Raw genomic sequence first — 19520 nt, forward strand, 5'->3', positions numbered from 1 at the left:
CTATTATCTATATAAATTTTTCATATTTCTAAGTATTTGGATATTTTCTTCAAATATGTATCTTCTCACAAGTTTACATATCCTTTTGCATATCCATTGTTGAGAAACTATATTTGAAGTATGTAATAACTATATTGGAAAAGTCTTCTGAAGAGCATCATAGAAAAATTTTAATAAAAACATAATGTTTTGACATTTGATTTTTTTGTCTAAACTTCAAAAAATTTTCAGCTTTTACAAGAATTATGCAGATTATCTGCTTAGAAGATAATATTTTGGTGACATGTGTACAAAGTATATTTAGAACTGGATATTATAGTATAGTCTTTTGAGTAAACAAGACATTATAATACTATGGATTCAATTGAGTTCATTTCTTCTATTGAAGTAAGGATATTTATGATTCTTCTGTTATTTCTGTTTATATTTAAAATAGTTTATTATATCTGTATTTTACAACAGGCAAGGTAGAGATTTATTAACTATATTATTTTTAACTGTAACTTTTGAAAATTATAAAAAAATTTTATGTTTAAAGATAGATTTATATTTTGTTCTATTAAAATTTTTAAGAGTGTAAAAATTTTATGCTAATTTCATAACAGCAAAAGCCTAATATTTTGTTTATAATGACTTTATTCAATTTATTTATTTATATAAACAAAAATATATAATAAATGTATAGAATGAAACATTTATGCTGTATTTTGATAAAACTAGACTAAATATGTACAATCAATATTGAAAATTGAATAAATAACAAGTAAGAGGAGAATGGAGAGTGCAAGCAACAACGTATGCGCAAATCTGGCACTCGCACCTGCTTGTAGAAACAGTCTCAGCATTTCATATTTTCTTTTGACCTGGTTCTCAGTCCCCTGATTACCTACAAGTCTGGTTTATTTTATGTGTGCCTGATTTGGACACCAAATACTCTGTGCCCAATTGCAACTCCTGACATGTACTTCTTCATTCCTCTAAGGTTTGCAGCCGTTGACGGCAGCGCAGTTTTAGAGACAAGACATAGTCTCATCAAAAATGTAATATATAAGTAAAACAAGCAATTTTATTTCTGCTTGAAATAGTTTATACCTGAAGATGCTTTCAGTAGATGTAAAATTGCTTGTTCTGCTTCTGCTATTTCTAAGCAGTTTTCAGCACTGGTCCTGTAGATTACATTTATTTTTTAATAAAATATTTTAATAATTAATTAATAATATAATACAGGGTGTTTCAAAATAGTCTTTACAACTTTATAGATTAAAAATTGATTCAAAGGATGTGCATAATATTTTTAAATACACAAATTTAGCCATATGCATCAATTTTCATTTATGTAAATATTTGCACCAAAAAATTTCACCACAATGTGATCAACCAATTCCCATGACAGTAGATTGGTCAGGGTGAATTAGTAGCATGCCACCTCATTCTCTGGATCCTAACACCTTTAGATTTTTCCATGTGGGGATTTGTTAAAGATTGAGTGTACATGTCACTCTAATCTGCAAATGCAGCCAAACTCCAAACTCAAATTACCACTGCAGTTACACAAGTGATACTAGGGGTGCTACACTGCATTTAGGAAGAAGTTGACTACAGATGGGATGTCTGCCATGTAACAAATAGAAGTAACATTGATCACAAAAACCAACAGACATAAAATTTGAAGTATTTGATTACATATCAATGTTCTAAAATTATAGGTTTCTTTTGTCAGTTCACCAATATCTTGCCCTCAAGTTGTAAAGCTATTTTTGAAACATCTTGTAATTTAATTATTAATGGACTCTTAAATGGTAAAACTTGATTCATAATGTTTGCGTATGTGATATATTTTAGGTTCTTTTAAAATAATTTTATTTCAAGATTAAAAAAAAGTAAATACAAAAGTCTGTATAAATCATGGAAAATAATAATAATTTTTTTTTATAGAATGAGCACAAAGGACAATACCTTTTGGACTATGTATGTAATGCCCTTAATCTTGTTGAGAAAGATTATTTTGGATTGCGTTATGTTGATTCACACAAGCAACGTGTAAGTAAATTATTGTTTAAAATAATAAAATAGAAAATCTATAGTATACATTCATGATCTTGAAAAAGTTTTATAATAGTACAACAAACAAAAAAATTAGTGTTTATCTTCTGAAATATGTATATAAGAAGACTTGGAAGAAAATGGAGGACTTTTTAAAATTTTACATGCTTAATAATCATACTTTGAAATTGCATTGTAATTTCAATGTTACAAATTATTTCTTAGGAAGAAAGCTTAATCCATACCAATGCTTTCCTTGTCAGACCATCTTTTATATGATCAATGATAGACATGTTTTTGGAAACTTTCTTTTCCTCTTCAATATGGTCTCTGAGACATATTTTTTTTCTATTTATCATTAGTTTTATCATGAGTCACTGTCATACCCACCAAGTAGAAAAATCACTGATTGACTACATATACAGAAATCAAAGTTTCCAATTTTTGGGAGTTGATTTCTCTGCCCCAAAATACTTGAAGTAATTCCAAATATGTCATTCAAAAGAAAATTGTTTTCTTAGATACTGTGCAAAGTTTCAAGATTTTCTGTAATTCAGTTGCTGAAATATAAGCAATTGAAAAGAGCAAAAATCACCAAAAAAGCTGTATTTTCTTCTCCTTCTTCATCTGGTACTGAAGACACTCATAGAGAAAAAACTGCTGGGTCTAGAAAGCTCAAATTTTAAACTTAAGCCTTTCTTGTTATCGGTGAGGTGCTGGCAAAACTTCCAGGTCAATAGGTCAAAGTTCATGGGTGTTTTCCCTTAGAGCTAATTTAGGTTTATGGCTTAATTTTATGCTTATAAAGATAAAATTGCAAATGAATTTTATTCAAAATGTTACTCAGAGTTACAAAAACTCAAATTTATGCCATTTAAAACTTTTTATAATGATTTTTCTAAGCGAAGTATCAAAAGCATTGGTTGGTGGCACATTCAGTTGGCAGTGTGTTGGTCAACGATGCGTTCGGATGGGAGTCAACCAAAATGAATATTGAAAGTGTTCAATTGGCAGTGCGTTTAGTCAGTGGTGTGTTAAGTTTCCAAGCGTTAACTGAATTGCACGTCATTGTAATAATACAATTATTAAACAAAAACAATTGATATCCAGAAAAAACATCTGAGATGTAAAAAAATTACACCAAGTAAAAATTTATGACAATTTAGACAATGGTTAAAATTTTTCTTAGCAGTTTTCCTTTGATAAAGATAAGTTTGTCACTTGGAAGCAGTACCCACAAGGTTTTTACCTGTACACTCAAACCTGTTTTTGTGCGATTTGTTTTGTGTGATTTTTTGTGTGTGGTATATGAATTTCAATCAAATTGGTATACTGCACAAAAATAATTGCACAAAACATATTGCACGTATAAAAAATCGCACAAAAAAAGATCGCACAAAAACAGGTTTGAGTGTATTATTGTTTACATTTCACCTCCAAGTACCAAGTTTATTTTTACCAAAGAAAAACTGCTAAGAAAAATTTTGAGTGCCATCTAAATTGTCATAAATTTTTACTTGGCATAATATTTTTACATCTCAGATGTTTTTGTTTGGATAATTGATATAACAGAGTTTAGAGAAAGTTCCTGAAATGCATTTATGGCGTCGACAAAGTAAAGATAGACGATTTAAACACATAAACACAATCTGCCAAATTATTGGGCTATTATATGACTAAGTTAATGATTAGAAACTAATTTGTGTTTAGAAATGATGTTTGTGTGTGTGTATGTGTGTATATATATATACATATACATATACATATACATATATATATGCACTGATTGTCTGACAAGGCAAGTGCCAACACTTGCCTTGTCAGACTATCATTGGCATGGATTAATATTCCTCTCCTAAAGAAATCCTTTGCAACACGATTTATAATGCTAGAGCAATAAATACATTGTTTTTATTTGAGTTTTAAACATGGCTACATCAACAATTTGAATATCAATTTAATAATTACTATTTTTTAAGAATATATCTAAAGAACAATGTCAAGTTTGGGGCAATTTCCAGTCACCCTGGAGAACAACCAAACTATACATCAAATTAAAGCTTATGATGAGAGCAACAGATTGATACCAGTTCCAAGTTGAGGAACTTAAAACTGCTATCATTATTGGTCTGTAATCTATGAAGTAATATGATATTTGTATATACAGTACATATACATATAATTTTGTTATCAATATTTATAAAACTTTTCATTAACAATAACACATTATCATTACAGCATTGGTTGGATCCTACACGCTCTATTATGAAGCAAATTAAAGGTAAGATTTCATTTTATATTCATAGTCATGTTCTATATATCCGAAAAAAGAAAATATAAATAACAGATATGTTAATGTTTATAAACCTCATTTTCCTTTTCTAAACCATGTCTTTATTAAAATTTACTAATGCAGTAAATACAAATATCTACATGTATTTTCATATGATTTAGTATAAATGATAAAAGAATCATTGAGATTCAAATTTTCTGTAAACTTGAATATAAGCATAAATTATAAGAAATATTATGAAACTTTAACTAAGTATAAGAAAGTGTAACACAAAATCATGGGTAAATTTGCTTTAAGAAACTTTTCTATATAACATCTTCAGAAGAGCACAAATTGATATGTTTATTATTCAAGTGCTATAATTATTGAATTAATTTCAAAATTTAATCTGATGTTTTCAAGAGTTTTTAAAAAAATTTTTTTTCATATTATGAATTTAATAAAATGTACATGTTAAATTTACACAAGTAAAGTGCTTGTGTAAATTTATTATTTATTTATTTATTTAATTTAATTATAATTATTAAGTTTAGTAAGAGATGGCGCCTAACGCCAAGCTCTAGTGCCAAATTGTCATTAAGTATTTATTTATTATAGCCAACTCTAGCCCGATAATTCGGCTCTTGTGGATGTGTAGCGTTGTAACGGGTTAGTCGTTATTTATTTATATTTATATGCCTTGCCGGGGTTGCGATGGCCGGTTGAGTGCCTTGGGAGGACATGGGCACTTGATGTGTCCCCAGCCGGCATTGTAATGACCGTCGATGGTCATCGTGTTAGCTTATATATACTGGAGGAGGCGATCGGACTGAAGGTCCGGGTAGCGTAACTGGTAACGTGTCTGCACGGATAGCAGAAGTTGCTGGTTCGAGTCCCGCTTCGGGCCGATTTCTTTTCCTTCAGTTCCAAATTATTAAAATTATTTATTTAATTTAATTATAATTATTAAGTTTAGTAAGAGATGGCGCCTAACGCCAAGCTCTAGTGCCAAATTGTCTTATTAAGTATTTATTTATTATAGCCAACTCTAGCCTGATAATTCGGCTCTTGTGGATGTATAGCGTTGTAACGGGTTAGTCGTTATTTATTTATAAGTAAAGTGCTTATTATAGCAAGGGGACTATCCATATCCATAAACCTTATTTGAAATGCATAATAAAATACTTAAGTGAAAAAGGTATCTAAGTGCACTTAAGTACCTTATTACATAGAACTTTTCAATTGTGTAGTATTGATGCATTTTATTAAAATTAAAATATTGAGAGATTGTAAGGCTAGATTATTGAACCTTCACAACAAGTATTGGAATGATATATTAATTACTTACTATATATACATTCAGAAATATACTTTACATTGAATACTTTGAATACTGTTGTAACTAGGTTTTTTCTTCATAATTAATTATTAGATGTGCAAATTTATATAAATTACTTTAGTCTATATATTAGTTGCCAAATCATTAATTATGTTTTTATTTTATGAAAATACAATCAAAAATATTACTTCTTAACTAAATTATTTATAATAATAAATATATCATTTTAAATACAATGAAGTATGTCTAAAATCAATCACAATGATACTGGCCAAAACTTTCTATTTCGCAGGTTTTCTTTTTAGAATTATATTCTTTATTACTGGATAAAAGTTTGAAAAACATTACAACTTTTATTTAGAACTGCTTCTCCTTTAACATAAACATTCTCCAATTTATATTTTTCTCTAATATAAATGTTTTATGTTTCAGAGACATTGAACAATATCGAAATGTGTGCACATATAGGGGAAAAATCTATACAGTAAAAACTCCATTGTTTTAATTATACTTTGTCTGACATAGCATAGATTGGCAAGACTTAATTCATTAACAGTTTTCAAGAGTAAAATTGAACTCTCAATTTAAAAATTACTCTTAAATTGTCTACAGGAATAATTACTCTTAGAAATTAATTTTTTTATTTTTTCTATATAATATAGTATTAAACATTGGCTGGTTCTAAGAATTTTTTCAGATGATGCCAATTTCTTCTTTTTCTCTAGCTAATATTGAAACAGTTGAAATTGTATAGTAATTGTTTGATAACCATGTCATGTTATTTATTTTTAATACAAATGACTTTTTCCTCCATAAATAGTACATAGTTTTTTTAAATATTCATTATTATTATTATTATTATATTTTAGTTGATGTCATACCAAAAAATTCCTCTTTATTTGTGTTGTGTTATGCAATTGCTAACTTAAAAAATCTTCTGTTTCTCATTTGACTTATAATAGTATTTTATGTAGCAAATTTTCATTGTGAGACTTGTTTCCCATTTAAGCAAGTTTCCAGTTTGCAGAGATTTTGTGACAACAGCTAAATGAAATAATTTTACATAACTTTTGTTTATTTTAAGATTAAAAATGCAAAATCTCATTGGTATAGATTCTTCCAAGCATTTCCTGTCTTATTGCATAATATAATAATTATTTTATTTAAACACACTTTATCAGTTATTTTTATTTCAGCACTTTAAATATGTTAATTGAATAAACTTTTTAAAAATCTAAATTAAGATTCTGAAATTTATTTCTGGAATTATAAATTTATAATTCCCTAAATAACACATAAGAATACATTAAATTATAATTTGATTTTCAAGTATGTAGTTATCTGGTATTTTGATAAGTTAATTATACTGAAAGCAATAAAGATTTTATATTTAAAATTTTAGACTTTCATTTTTGAAAGTTTTTAATGCTCCTGCTAATTTATATGAAAAAATTAAATAGATTGTTTTTTATTTTTAAAATGTAGAAAAACAAACATTCTATGGAAATAAGAACCAGAAGAATTAATACATTTTGTTTAGAACTAATTTTTCTACAGGATTGAAACAAGTCTGTACATAAACTAGTTTCAAACAATGTAATAAAATGTCATCACTATTGTGATTTTTTATGAAAATTAGCATGCTGTGATACACAGACAATAATCTGGGAAGAATGGGAACAAGAATGTTACAATAACCTTAAACTGCATAATAATGTAAATAGGTAGTCAGTAATATGACAAAAATTTCAGGGAAACAAAGTTTATTAATCAAATAGTGTTACAATTGCGAAGGGTCGTAGTATCTGTGAATGAACAATTTTACCAGTTGATAAAAAATCGCTAACCAGTAATACAGTCAAATTTACAGTCTGAACAGTTATCTGCACTTGTAACCAAATATCTGATATTCATGAGTTCACATATATTAATGACCAAGTTTATATTTTTAGCACTTGAACTGCCAGAGTTCCTTCTTGAAATTTTTTTTCTGACCATATATGAAAGTCCTCTCTGTCTTGTCAAATATTTCTTCTTCTCCTACACCTTTTCTTAGACATCATAAGTCTGGAATCACTCAACATATGCACAAGAAGAAAAGACCAATGCTCTTATTTGGTGGTTCATTTTTCTACTTTTATGCATGTTTTGTAGGTAATTTTTTTTCTCTAATTTCTCTTACAATTTTCTTTGTTCTTTCTTCAAGAAAGTTTGAGAATGGTACTCATCAATGTGATGTAATTGAACCACCATCAAGAACAAAGAAACTCACATGAAGTGAGAGAACAAAGGCACAGGTCAAATATAGTAAACTCTTGTCAATTTGGATTTTACATAACAGACAAATTTTTAAAAAACTGTAGACTAATTTAAAGTTTCTCGACAATAAAAAAATTATAATTAATGAGTAATTAAAGCCAGACAATCTGCTGAATTATCAGGCTATAATAAGGCTATGTTAATAATTAGATGCGAAGTAATTTGTCTGGTGGTAGGAGGTATTACTTTGTATCTAATTATTAACTTAGCTTTATTATGGCTTGATAATTTGGCAGATCATCTGGCTTTAATCAAAAATTGGATTTATGGACTTGTTTACAATTACTCATTCATATATATATATATATATATATATATAATTATATTGAAATTATAATTAACACGTGTTTTTGATATCTGAAAGGCTTTGTGATACTGTGAATTATATTACTGTAGTTATATGTAGTTATATAGTTACTGTAGTATATCAGTAAGTTACTAAAGACTATACATTGCCATACACTGTATTGTCATAAAATTTTCTAAATTCATTTCGTGTGATAATGCATTCAGCAGTATAGCCTACTAAAGCTCAGTAAAACTTCTGTACATAGTTTATCGTAATAAATTGCTGTACTATATAGCCACATTCTTATTTTCCACATCATTAGAAAAAACATTTCACTAATTCAGACTTTTGTAAACTTGGGCAAACTTTACCCTCCCTGTGGTTTGTCTGATTTATCCCCGAGTGGTTATGATTTGGTTAAAATAACAGAAAAATAATATGGTCTATTGAACACAATGCAAACTCAAAATGTGTATAGAATGATGATAAATTACTTTAGAAACAATAAAAAATCTAAACAATACTAATGTGTCCTAGTTATTAATGTAATATGTGTAAAAACAAAGATATTTAAATTTATAATTAATACTTTGTATAAATTATATTTTATCTTAAAGATGCAAACTTGCTTAATAAAGTTCAGTAATGAAATTAATCATTTATATTACATTGTTATATTATGTGCACATGTATGTATATATATATAAAATATTACTTTTATTAATAAATACTTCTTTATTAATTATTTAGGCATGAATCCAATTATATTTTGCTTTAGAGCAAAATTTTATCCTGCAGATCCATATCGTTTAAGAGAAGAAATTACAAGGTATTTTTTTTTTCTTTTGACAAATAAATATTAGAATTGAAACTAAAAATAATATCTAATAAAATTTATATTTTCCTGAATGAAATTTTTTATATTTTTGAGAATAGAATAGTAAGATTAAAAATTTGTTTTTTATTATTATTAATGTCAAATGATTCAAATTTATTCATTTGAAATTGAATGTAAAATATATTTTGTTTTTGTTTGCTGTTTTAACTATATAAATAATAAATACACAAATGAATAAATTATTAAGTATTTGTATTTATGAGAATTAATTTATTAATTTGTCTGTATAAAAAGTCATTGCAATATTAAGGACAGTATTATAAAGATTTTTATAATAAAAGTTAAAAATAAGCATTATTTAAAATCGTGATTGTTAAATATGATTAACAAGAAAATAATTATGAAAATGTCATATAATCTTAAAATGTTACACAACTTTTTACAATTATCATTTCAGTATTATTAAAGTAATAGAATATGTACAAAACATCATCAAAAATCAAATTAAAAACTTGAAAACAAATGAATGTTTTCATTTTTTGTATAGAATTTTCACAGATTAATATAAAGAAGAGGTAGAACAAAGTTTGAACAATTCATAAAATTTAAAATTAAATGACACATTATAGTTGCAAATTTAAAAACTTATTTGTCAAAATTTTTTAATTTAAAAATTAAGTTTTTGTTTAATTAATACAAAACATAACAAAATAATAATTTAAAACAACCACATATTAATACAGTAGAGAGTCGTTTATCCAAATCAATTGGGGACTGGGGTTGTTCGGATAATTTATTTTTCGAATAACCGATTATGTATGAAAAAATATGTTAACCTATCCCATGTTGAAATTTTTCTCCATTGTGTGTCGTTTTGTGTTCAATTTTCGTCAATTTTAAGCCTAACAAAAATTTTTATAATAATAATCATGGCTATTGTATCGTTAAAAATTATTTCTTTATTTTGTACAAACAAAATAAATATATTGAAAAATATAAAAACAAAAAAAATTATACTTTAGAAGTTAATCTAGTATCAAAAACGTTTGATTCAGCACGACACAGTCCAACTGGAAAGCGTTCGGATAACTGGTGTTCGGATAAACGACTCTCTACTGTATAGCTAAAATTAGGTTGAACTGTATGTTGGAATATTAATAGGTTTGATGTAAGAATGTCTAAAGTTTATAGTGAAGAGTGTGTGTTGTTATTGTTCACTTAATTGATTTTAAATCAATTTAATTTCAAGACACAAAGTAGACAATGTTTGGCAATTCTATTTTCATGTTACTTTGCTTGTACAATAGTTCTTTTTTATACTGCATTGTAATGTAATATTAAAATAGACTTTAAATTAAATGCTGGTTACCAGCAAAATCCATTTGAACTGATGTAACTATTGAGCAACTTAAATGAAAACTTGTATTATTGATAGTGTATTATCGGATACCTATTTCTGTAAAATTTTTAAGTAATGGTATATAACAAAATTAATAATAATTTCATGTATAGAACAAATGTTAAGAACTTCTGCATTTTTAAAATGCTTTAAATTGTTATTGAATCTATGGAATAAAAAATATTTGTCATAAAATACTGCAAAATTTAAAGCTTTCAATGTTTCAGAATTACACATTTAAATAGTAAATGTTAATCATTTACAATTACAATTAATTTAAAATTATTTTAAATTAATAGTAGTTGTAAAATTCCTTAAGTTTGTGGGTTTTATGTAGGAAAAAAAGGATAAGATATAAAAAAATAAAATAAAATAATATGTAAAGAACAAGAGAGTTTTTTTTTTCATATTTAACAAATTTCTCTTAACTTATTTTATCAAAGTAAGAAATTTTACTTTAAAAAACTCCTATTCAAAATCTAAATCAGAGTAAAAGTAATACAAACAATTTTTTTAAATCAGGAAAGCACTTCTAAAGGCTAAAATGTGTATTCTAAAGACTATTGTTAGATAGGCAATGAATTCCTCATTCAATGCAGTGTAAACAAGAAATGAGATGTTAAAAATAGTAGTTGAATTCTGTGAGATATCAAGAAATTATACAAATATTCCAGGTATCAAATATTTCTCCAGCTTCGAAGAGATCTGCTTCATGGTCGATTATATTGTTCTCAAACAGATGCAGCACTTCTTGCTGCATACATTATACAATGTAAGTTTAAATTAATTTTAAAAAATAAATTTAGATAATTTAATTTAATTCTTAAAATTAAATTTCCAGCTGAATTGGGTGATTATGAACCAGAATATCATGTCGGAAACTATGTTTCCGAATTTAAATTACTTTTAAAACAGACACCTAGACTTGAAGAAAAAATTATTGAAATACATCAAACACAATTACGGTATGTATTTTGCAATTTATTTACCATCTTCTTATTAATTAACTGCATATATATATAATAGTTTTATTGTTTTTACCAAAGGGAAACTTAATTAAAATGTTGTTTTATAAAAAAAAATTGACTATTATTATTATTATTAATAACTATTACCCTTATTTTGATATTCCCACTGGATCTGGTGGATTTCCACTAAACTGGCAACCTGGTCACGAACAAAAGGTACATTGTTTGATAAAGTAGCTTTAATAAGCTGGATAATCAAACTAATGTCATAATCTGTTTGATTTGAAATGGATTGTCATTAGCATGTTGTATTAAGCCAATTTACCAGGCAAGAAGCTGAAAAGATTTGCAGAACTTGGTTGTATAGTACCTGCTGATAATTCAACAAGTTTGACTTTAGGAGGGACAACTTTTGTGAAATTTTGTTTGACTTTGGGAGTGGAAAAATATGTTACATTATAAGAGGTGTTTGCCAGGACCAACTATTGAGTTCAAATTAAGGAGAGACTTGAGATTAAGGGCTGTCCATAAATGAGGTCCACACTGGAAGGAGTCAAGACAAGTCAGACAAGGGGGAAAGGGGTTGAGCTTCAGTGAATGTCTGTTTATTTCATTAAATTTCACACAGTTTAATCATCTTATTATATTTATTTCAAAATTTTTTATATGTTTTGTTTCTACTTATGCTATCTATCATTCATAAAGTGATAAAAAGTTTTAAGGGGGGCTGTGTTTTGTTGGATATCTGAAGAAGAGACTTATGGAACTTGGACAAACTGGGACAAGAGGGGGAAGTAAAAATTTCAAGATGGATGCATAAGACTTTTGCTTTTGTTTCTTCTGTCATATATTTCAATCTTAATCCAAAATTTTGAATATAATTTCTATTTCATATTCATAAATTGTATTTGATAAATCTTTATGATTTTGAGGAAATTTATTAAAAAAAAAATGATGATAGAAAATTCTTTGCTAATAGAACCTAATAAGGTCTTTGATTATTGTAAATTTTCTTAGCATTTATAGCTAATAAACTAAATACAATCTTTGTTATCAATATTATATTATGTATATAATTTTTATTAAACCATTTGACTAATGTGACTATAACTTTTTGAAACTTTTAATTTCAATCTTTTCATTTATAGTTATCATTTAATGTAATAAAATATTATCAAAAATATCTTTATTTGGAATTTTGTTTTATTTTATTAACTGTTTTTCTTCTCTCTCTCATCTTTTACATCTTTTCCTTCCTAACTTTATTGTCTATTGTCTAATTTTCAACATGTAAATGATCTTATCACAATGTTTATTGTCTGTCCTGTAACTTTTTTTAAACATCAATTTGAGAATTAAAAAATATATATTTAACTATTATTTGATAAGCAATATGTATTTTTAAAAATTGTTGTTATTTATTAATGTTTATTTCTGTTTCTAAAATTTATTAGAGGTCAAGTTCCAGCTGTTGCTGAAATGAATTTTTTGCGAAAGGCATGTCTGTTGGATACTTACGGTGTGGATCCTCATCCAATTAAGGTTAGTTTTTTTTAATACTAATATGTTATTTAAAAAGAAAATTTAAACTGCTTCTTAATGAAGCCAAAAGTAAGAATTTTTTAGAAATGTTTTCTGTCAAATTTCTTTAATTTTTTAGGCTAAAGTGTTGTTTTTATTCAGGCTAATTTAAACATTTAATTATTGTTTGATTATTCCAAAACCGGATTTTTTTTAATTTTGAGTAAATATTAATTTGTATTGCTCATTTATGCTAAAAAAAATAAATAAATAGATAAGCAAAAGAATAAATAGTGTATTTGATAATATAAAATTTTTGTAGATAATATATTAAAAGTATTTTTTTTTTTTTTTTGATAAAAGGTAAGTATATTTTTAATATATGAGTTTATACTGTAAATTACTGAATCTGTTAAAAATAATTCCAAATATCAGTTTTTTCATTTGTATTATAATTGAAAAATTATACTTAAAATTTGTGCATAAACAACATAAAAATAAAAATATACATGAAAATTAAGGTTAAAACAAGTACTTTTATTCTTTCTCTATTTGTGTACATTTAATATATATTAATATTGTTTTTGCACAAATTTTAAGTTTAAGTTATTAGTTATAGCAATGTTTAGGTGCCTATTTTGGAAATGAATTGTAGTTATTATTGCTTAGATTATGATATTAAATTTATTAAAACATTTAATGTATAACTAGTCTTACTGGCTAATCATGTTTTATTTTTTTATGTAATTGTTGATAATTTTCATAAAATTGCAAAAATATTTTTTATTATTTATTTATTTATTTGGAAACTGATCTTTTTTACAAGCATTCTATTCTATCTAAGAATTCTTCAATGTGATTGCAAAGTCAGAAGCTTTACAGCTGGATGGCTAAGTTGGTTAAGGTGTCAGCTTGCTGTTCTGAGTACATAGATTGGATTCTCGGGAAGTCTGCTCTGGATAAGTTTGGTCTTATCCCTCATTATCCAGCTGCCCTATTGTGGGTTCAGCTAGGCCCTCAGTAAGGCAGCCAGATGATGAGGGTATGGAAAAATTAAGTAAAACTCAGTATTTTGAGACTTGGAGAGTCCAGATCCATATTAAAATATATTCAGTTTCTATTTATTCAGGTGTGGTATCTCTGATACATTCAAACAATGAAAATTTCACACAATTAGCAAATACAATTAACTAATTAAAAATTCATATCTTAGTTGTTTTCAGACACCTCTTTAATTATAATTACCAAATTATATTTGCAACGATACCTTTTTATGACATTTCAGAATGTACAAAAAATGAACCACTATTATATGAAACAACATATTCTAAACAGAAATGAATCAACTAAATACTTAGAAAGTTTACCATAAATATGCATAATATTTCACTTAGTTTAAAGTTTAACTTTTTTTTTTACTCTTTCCTCTATGTTGGCACTAAGAGGGACACAACTGTATTCATACCAAGCGACAAATTCACTTTTGGTGTTTTGTTCCCACTCAAGAAATTTATTTGACTTTTCCATACATATGGAAAGTAACCTCTTTACTGAATTATTTTAATTAAGTAGATTTGCACTTTGAATATGAAAAGATTGGCACACATTACTGTTTTCTGTGGCTAATCTTCTCATTACTTGTACAAGATGTGTGTGATAAGGTTATTTTTTTCTATTCCTTTTTCATTTGAATTGTTCTTTCATGAGTGTTGAAAGTAGTATGATGAATGATTATCCCAGAAATTAACAAAGAAAATGGTTATTTTATTTTTTTTAACCAAAATGTAGAATTCTGTAAACGATTGTTTGTGAAATTACAAATTTGTAGGATGCTTTTTGAATCTATAATTGTGGATTCTCTTTAACTCTTTAAACACGAGAGCACCAAAATCAGCTCAATCCATTCAAGTTGAAATCAACCAAGGGGAAAGTTGTTTGACTGGTTTTGCTATACAAATTCTTCTCATAACCTAAGGGATAAAAACAATTTCATCTCCAGATACGTAGAGAGAAACTTTTCAGAGCTTAGTTAAATGCTTCTTGAACAGATTCAATAGTTTTATCAGATCTTAGACACTTGGTTCTTTCATAAGAACAAATCCAGTCCTCACAAATTTGTTTACTAATTCATAAATAGCTTTGTTGATAGTGCCTGTTTATACATTCCCTCAAAGTCTTCTCTCCAATTTCATTATTTTTCATGCCATTTATCTTGGCTGTTACTACAAAAATTCATTCTTGCACATTTATCATCACTTATATGAACCTGAATGAAAAATATTTGAATGAATTCATATAACAGTGTGTATACCATTATGCCAGTATGAAAAGTTTTTTTAAGTGTTTCTAATTTCAACATAGTCACTTTTAAATATCTTGTATATTTAATTCATTTAACTTTTTTGTTTTTTTAAATTATTAGGATCATAAAGGAAATCAACTGTACCTTGGTATTAATCATGCAGGTATTTTGACATTTCAAGGAAGTAGAAAAACTCATCACTTTAAATGGTAATTATTTTATATTCTAATTTATAAATTTAACATTAATTTTTGAAGAAAATATTTAAGGCTGACTATAACCTCTGGTTATGCACATGATCTCCAGCAGGTGGCATTAAAAATTTAATGCTTTTTCTATGTGAAAATCTTTTCTAAAAATTCTCAAAAACGGAAGTAAATACAGTAGAGAGTCGTTAATCCGAATCGCCGGTTATCCTGAACAATTTTCTGTCGGACTGTGTCGTGCTGAATCGAATGTTTTTGATACTAGATTTACTTCTAAAGTATAATTTTCAGGTTTTTATATTTTTCAATATTTATTTTGTACAAAATAAAGAAATAATTTTTAATGATACAATAGCCTTGATTATTATTATAAAAATTTTCGTTAGGCTTAAAATTGACGAAAATTCAACACGAAGCGACATGCAACGGAGAAAAATTTGAACATCGGACAGGTTAATATATTTTTTTGTACATAATCGGTTATCCGAACAAATCACTAATCTGAACAACCCCAGTCCCCAATTGATTCAGATTAACGACTCTCAACGACTCTCGAATTAAACAGGAGTCTAATGCAAAAGAACTGTAGAACTACAGTTTTTTGCATTAGACTCCTGTTTAATTTTTTTATTAACTTATGGTTGAAAATCAAAATTCTGTACCATAAGTTCCCCCTCCTAATTTTTCTTATTAGAAGTTATATTGAATGTATATACTTATTAGACAATATGAATTATAAATTAAATTCTTAGCTTTAATATGTTTTGGTTGTAATTTTTCTTAAAAGAACCAAAAAAATTATTTTCAGTATTTCAATAACAATAAACAATTTGAATTTCATGTTTTATATGCACTAATAAATCTATATTTATTATCTTAATAAACATAATTTCTTAAATTGTTGTTAGTAGTTAGAATTTATTCAGTTGTCAAAAAAGACATTTAAATGCTATTTAAAAATATTTTTCAGGCAGGATATTCAGAAAATTAATTATGAAGGAAAAATGTTTATTATTCAGCTTCTTTTTAATGAAGTAAGAAAATTTTTTACTAGCTTAACTACATAAGAATATTTTAATATTAAAAATGATATACATTTATAGAAAATACTTATTTTACAATTTATTTGTAACTTATATGTAGTGTAATCTTTGTTTTTTCATGGGGAGTGTGTGTCAGCAGGCACTGCATGAAACAAAATTCCATGTAAATTTATGCTTCATTCCAAATAGTTGCAGATAATGTCTAAACAGTTGCAAAATCTTTTAAAATTAACAAAAAGTATAAGTAAAATGTTTTAAACACTTTTTAACCATTTTATTGTAATGGATAACATTTTAGTCTGATGTTGCTTCTGAATATATATAGCAGAGAAAGACTTATTACAACATTATTTTATTATAACCTGTCAAGTACACTACTTGAGAAAAATATATTCAAACCAGGGTATTCAACACAGTGAGTAGAATTCAATAGTTCTCAAAGTTTGGAATGTTAGAATTGGAGAAATATGGTTTACTGACTTAAGAATCAAATTCATAGATATTAACAGAGTTATTTGTTGATGTGATTGTCTTTTGGAAGAACCTGCTGCTGTAATTCTCTTAACATAATTGCATATGGTGTTTAAATATTGTCAAGTCTTTCCTTAAATTTCATTGCATGAACCAGATTGTCATTGTATTCCTAAAAGTCTGCATGACTTATGGCATCACAAATTGTGTGTGAAAATTTCCAAGTTGAGTTTCTTCTCTTGGAGGCATTCCTTGTCAACTTAGCCCTTAGGAACCCACAAACAAGCTCCTCCTGCAGATTGTCATTCTTTAACTTTTTCGCTGGCAGGTTTGATTTTTGCTTGAGAAAACCAATACTACCAAAAACAGTAGACATGAAGAATTCTTATTTGTGCTAGTAAAATTGTTAATAATATTGTCTGCCCATCAGTTAAGTCTTAGCTATCCTTCTTTTCTAAGTCCTCTAATCTTATTTCATCAATTCTCATGGCCAACAGTTTTTATTTTTACAATTGTTTTCTCAAGCTGGAATGGTTTCTAGTTTGTCCAAAGGTTGTCCTTCAAAGCCTAAGGCCACAAGTCATCAATGATTAGATTGCTTTTTATTATTTCTAGCAGATTAAATATCCTTAGATACAAAAAAGTGATGTATTAAATGGCTTATCAAACAGCTAAGTAAAGGAAACGAGCAATTATTTATTGTGATATTGCCACAATGCAGGGCTGCAATTTTTAATCATATTTTTAATTTATTTAATTTGAAATATATGCTCTCCACCTCAAATTAGTAGTGGCTTGCCCCTGTACATCTGTACATCATATTTTTCCTTTAACAATAGAGTCTAGCCTGGTCATTTATTAACTCCTTTTAGGAGAAAAGTTCTGAATTGAAATAATGTGACTTCTGGTTTGCATCAGAAGTTCTTATATAATTAATCGGTGTCTCTTATGTCCTTAAGGTTTCTATATATGGTCTCGTCTTTCATCTATCTAATTCCATTCTTGAAATTAAGGAAAGACTGACAGACAGGCATCAGTGGGAATTTATAGGTTTACAATTTTTTTAAATTGCAGCTTAATAACTTTCTTTGCTACTGTTTGTTTTGTTTCTGTAGCATCTTAGATAGCTTCTCATAGTCAGTATCAGACAAAACATTACCAATAGTATTACATATTATTATTAATAATAAACACTAATATTAGCTTCACAGCAATTTTTCCAGAAGATACCAAACAGTTTCTTCATAATATCAATGGAATGATAACTGAAATTTTTAAAAATGTAATGTATCATATTCTAAATCCACAGCTTTCAAATTATAATTTTTTTTTTCTTTTGAAGTAGAAAATTAAACAAGAAACAATTGATTAAATTAAAATTAGCTAGACTTAATTGGAATTTCAATATAAATAATTTTAATTTTTTTTCCATCTAACAGGATTCTAGGACAAAGGTATCGTAAGGTTATTCTATTTCTTTCCCTATTTTTTCATATATGAAATATATCATTTATTCTTATTCATTTTAATTTCAGAAAAAACATCTCATTGGATTTAAATGCCCAACTCAAGCTGCTTGCCTTCATTTATGGAGATGTGCTGTTGAACAAAGATATTTCTTCACGTAAATCCTCTTATCATTATTAATCATTTAATCTTTACATTCAGAATAAAATTGTACAGTACATAATAAATTTAGAATTCAATATTTCATGCTGAATAACTTTTTATACTAATTTAGTATTTTACATTGAATCAAATTAAAAAGTAGTTATAATGAAAGTATTTTGTAACTATAATTCAAAGAACTTTAATGAGTAATTTGGATTAAAGCAAATAATATTTGTAGAGAAATTGAGTTATAAGCAGATTTTAAAAAATTAAAAAATAATAATTTTAAACTTAATACTAATATTTAAAGTTTTGCACTTTTAAATAACAAAAGCAGTTTTGAATAAAATTACCTTGCAATAATTGGCTCACTTTCTAAGTGGCAAGGACCAATTTTAAAAAATTTATGCTATTTTAAATATTTTTAGCACTTCCGGTATTTTCATTTTATAGATAACATTTTTATTATTATTGAAAGTAAATGCTATCTTTTGACTGGTGCAAATATTTTTTACACCAGACTGAATTAAATTTTAAGGTTACATCACCAGTACAAATATTTATACATCAATTAAATATTATTAATTGTTTGAAAACAAGTTTTGTAAGATGAAAGTGATTTAATTTATTTTGTAAAAAAATCTGAAAGGTTGAGTGTTTTTGTTTACAGCAATATATATATGTGTTTTTAGTATTCAGTTTCTTAATTTTGCATATTTAATAATGCTTAAGAAAAGAAAGTCATTAAACATGTAAATTTAACAAGTTAAACTAATTTCATTTGCATATTGTTTGGTTTTAAACCAATTATAGAATTAAATTTACTTAGAAAATGTTTAATAAAATTACAATAAATCCCATTGATTTACAACAAAGAATGTTGGATGAAAGCAGATTTA

General features: G+C 26.5%; 1 protein-coding gene across 2 annotated transcripts in view; it reads left to right on the forward strand.

Annotated features, from left to right (window-relative positions):
- The window catches only part of Frmd5 (FERM domain containing), a 44517-nt gene that overhangs the window by 10794 nt on the left and 14203 nt on the right, over positions 1-19520 (forward strand). Inside the window, exons 2-11 of one of the 2 annotated variants that reach the window (XM_067272725.1) lie at positions 1936-2040; positions 4282-4324; positions 9013-9091; positions 11174-11271; positions 11341-11464; positions 12922-13009; positions 15411-15499; positions 16467-16530; positions 18450-18464; positions 18546-18634. In XM_067272725.1, coding sequence (XP_067128826.1) covers positions 1936-2040; positions 4282-4324; positions 9013-9091; positions 11174-11271; positions 11341-11464; positions 12922-13009; positions 15411-15499; positions 16467-16530; positions 18450-18464; positions 18546-18634 — 794 coding nt within the window. The remainder of the gene's footprint in view (positions 1-1935; positions 2041-4281; positions 4325-9012; positions 9092-11173; positions 11272-11340; positions 11465-12921; positions 13010-15410; positions 15500-16466; positions 16531-18449; positions 18465-18545; positions 18635-19520) is intronic. The other variant, XM_067272726.1, reaches the window with a different exon arrangement.

This window comes from Centruroides vittatus, unplaced genomic scaffold, assembly GCF_030686945.1.
Source record: "Centruroides vittatus isolate TY-2023 unplaced genomic scaffold, ASM3068694v2 contig_453, whole genome shotgun sequence".
NCBI classification, from domain to species: domain Eukaryota; kingdom Metazoa; phylum Arthropoda; class Arachnida; order Scorpiones; family Buthidae; genus Centruroides; species Centruroides vittatus.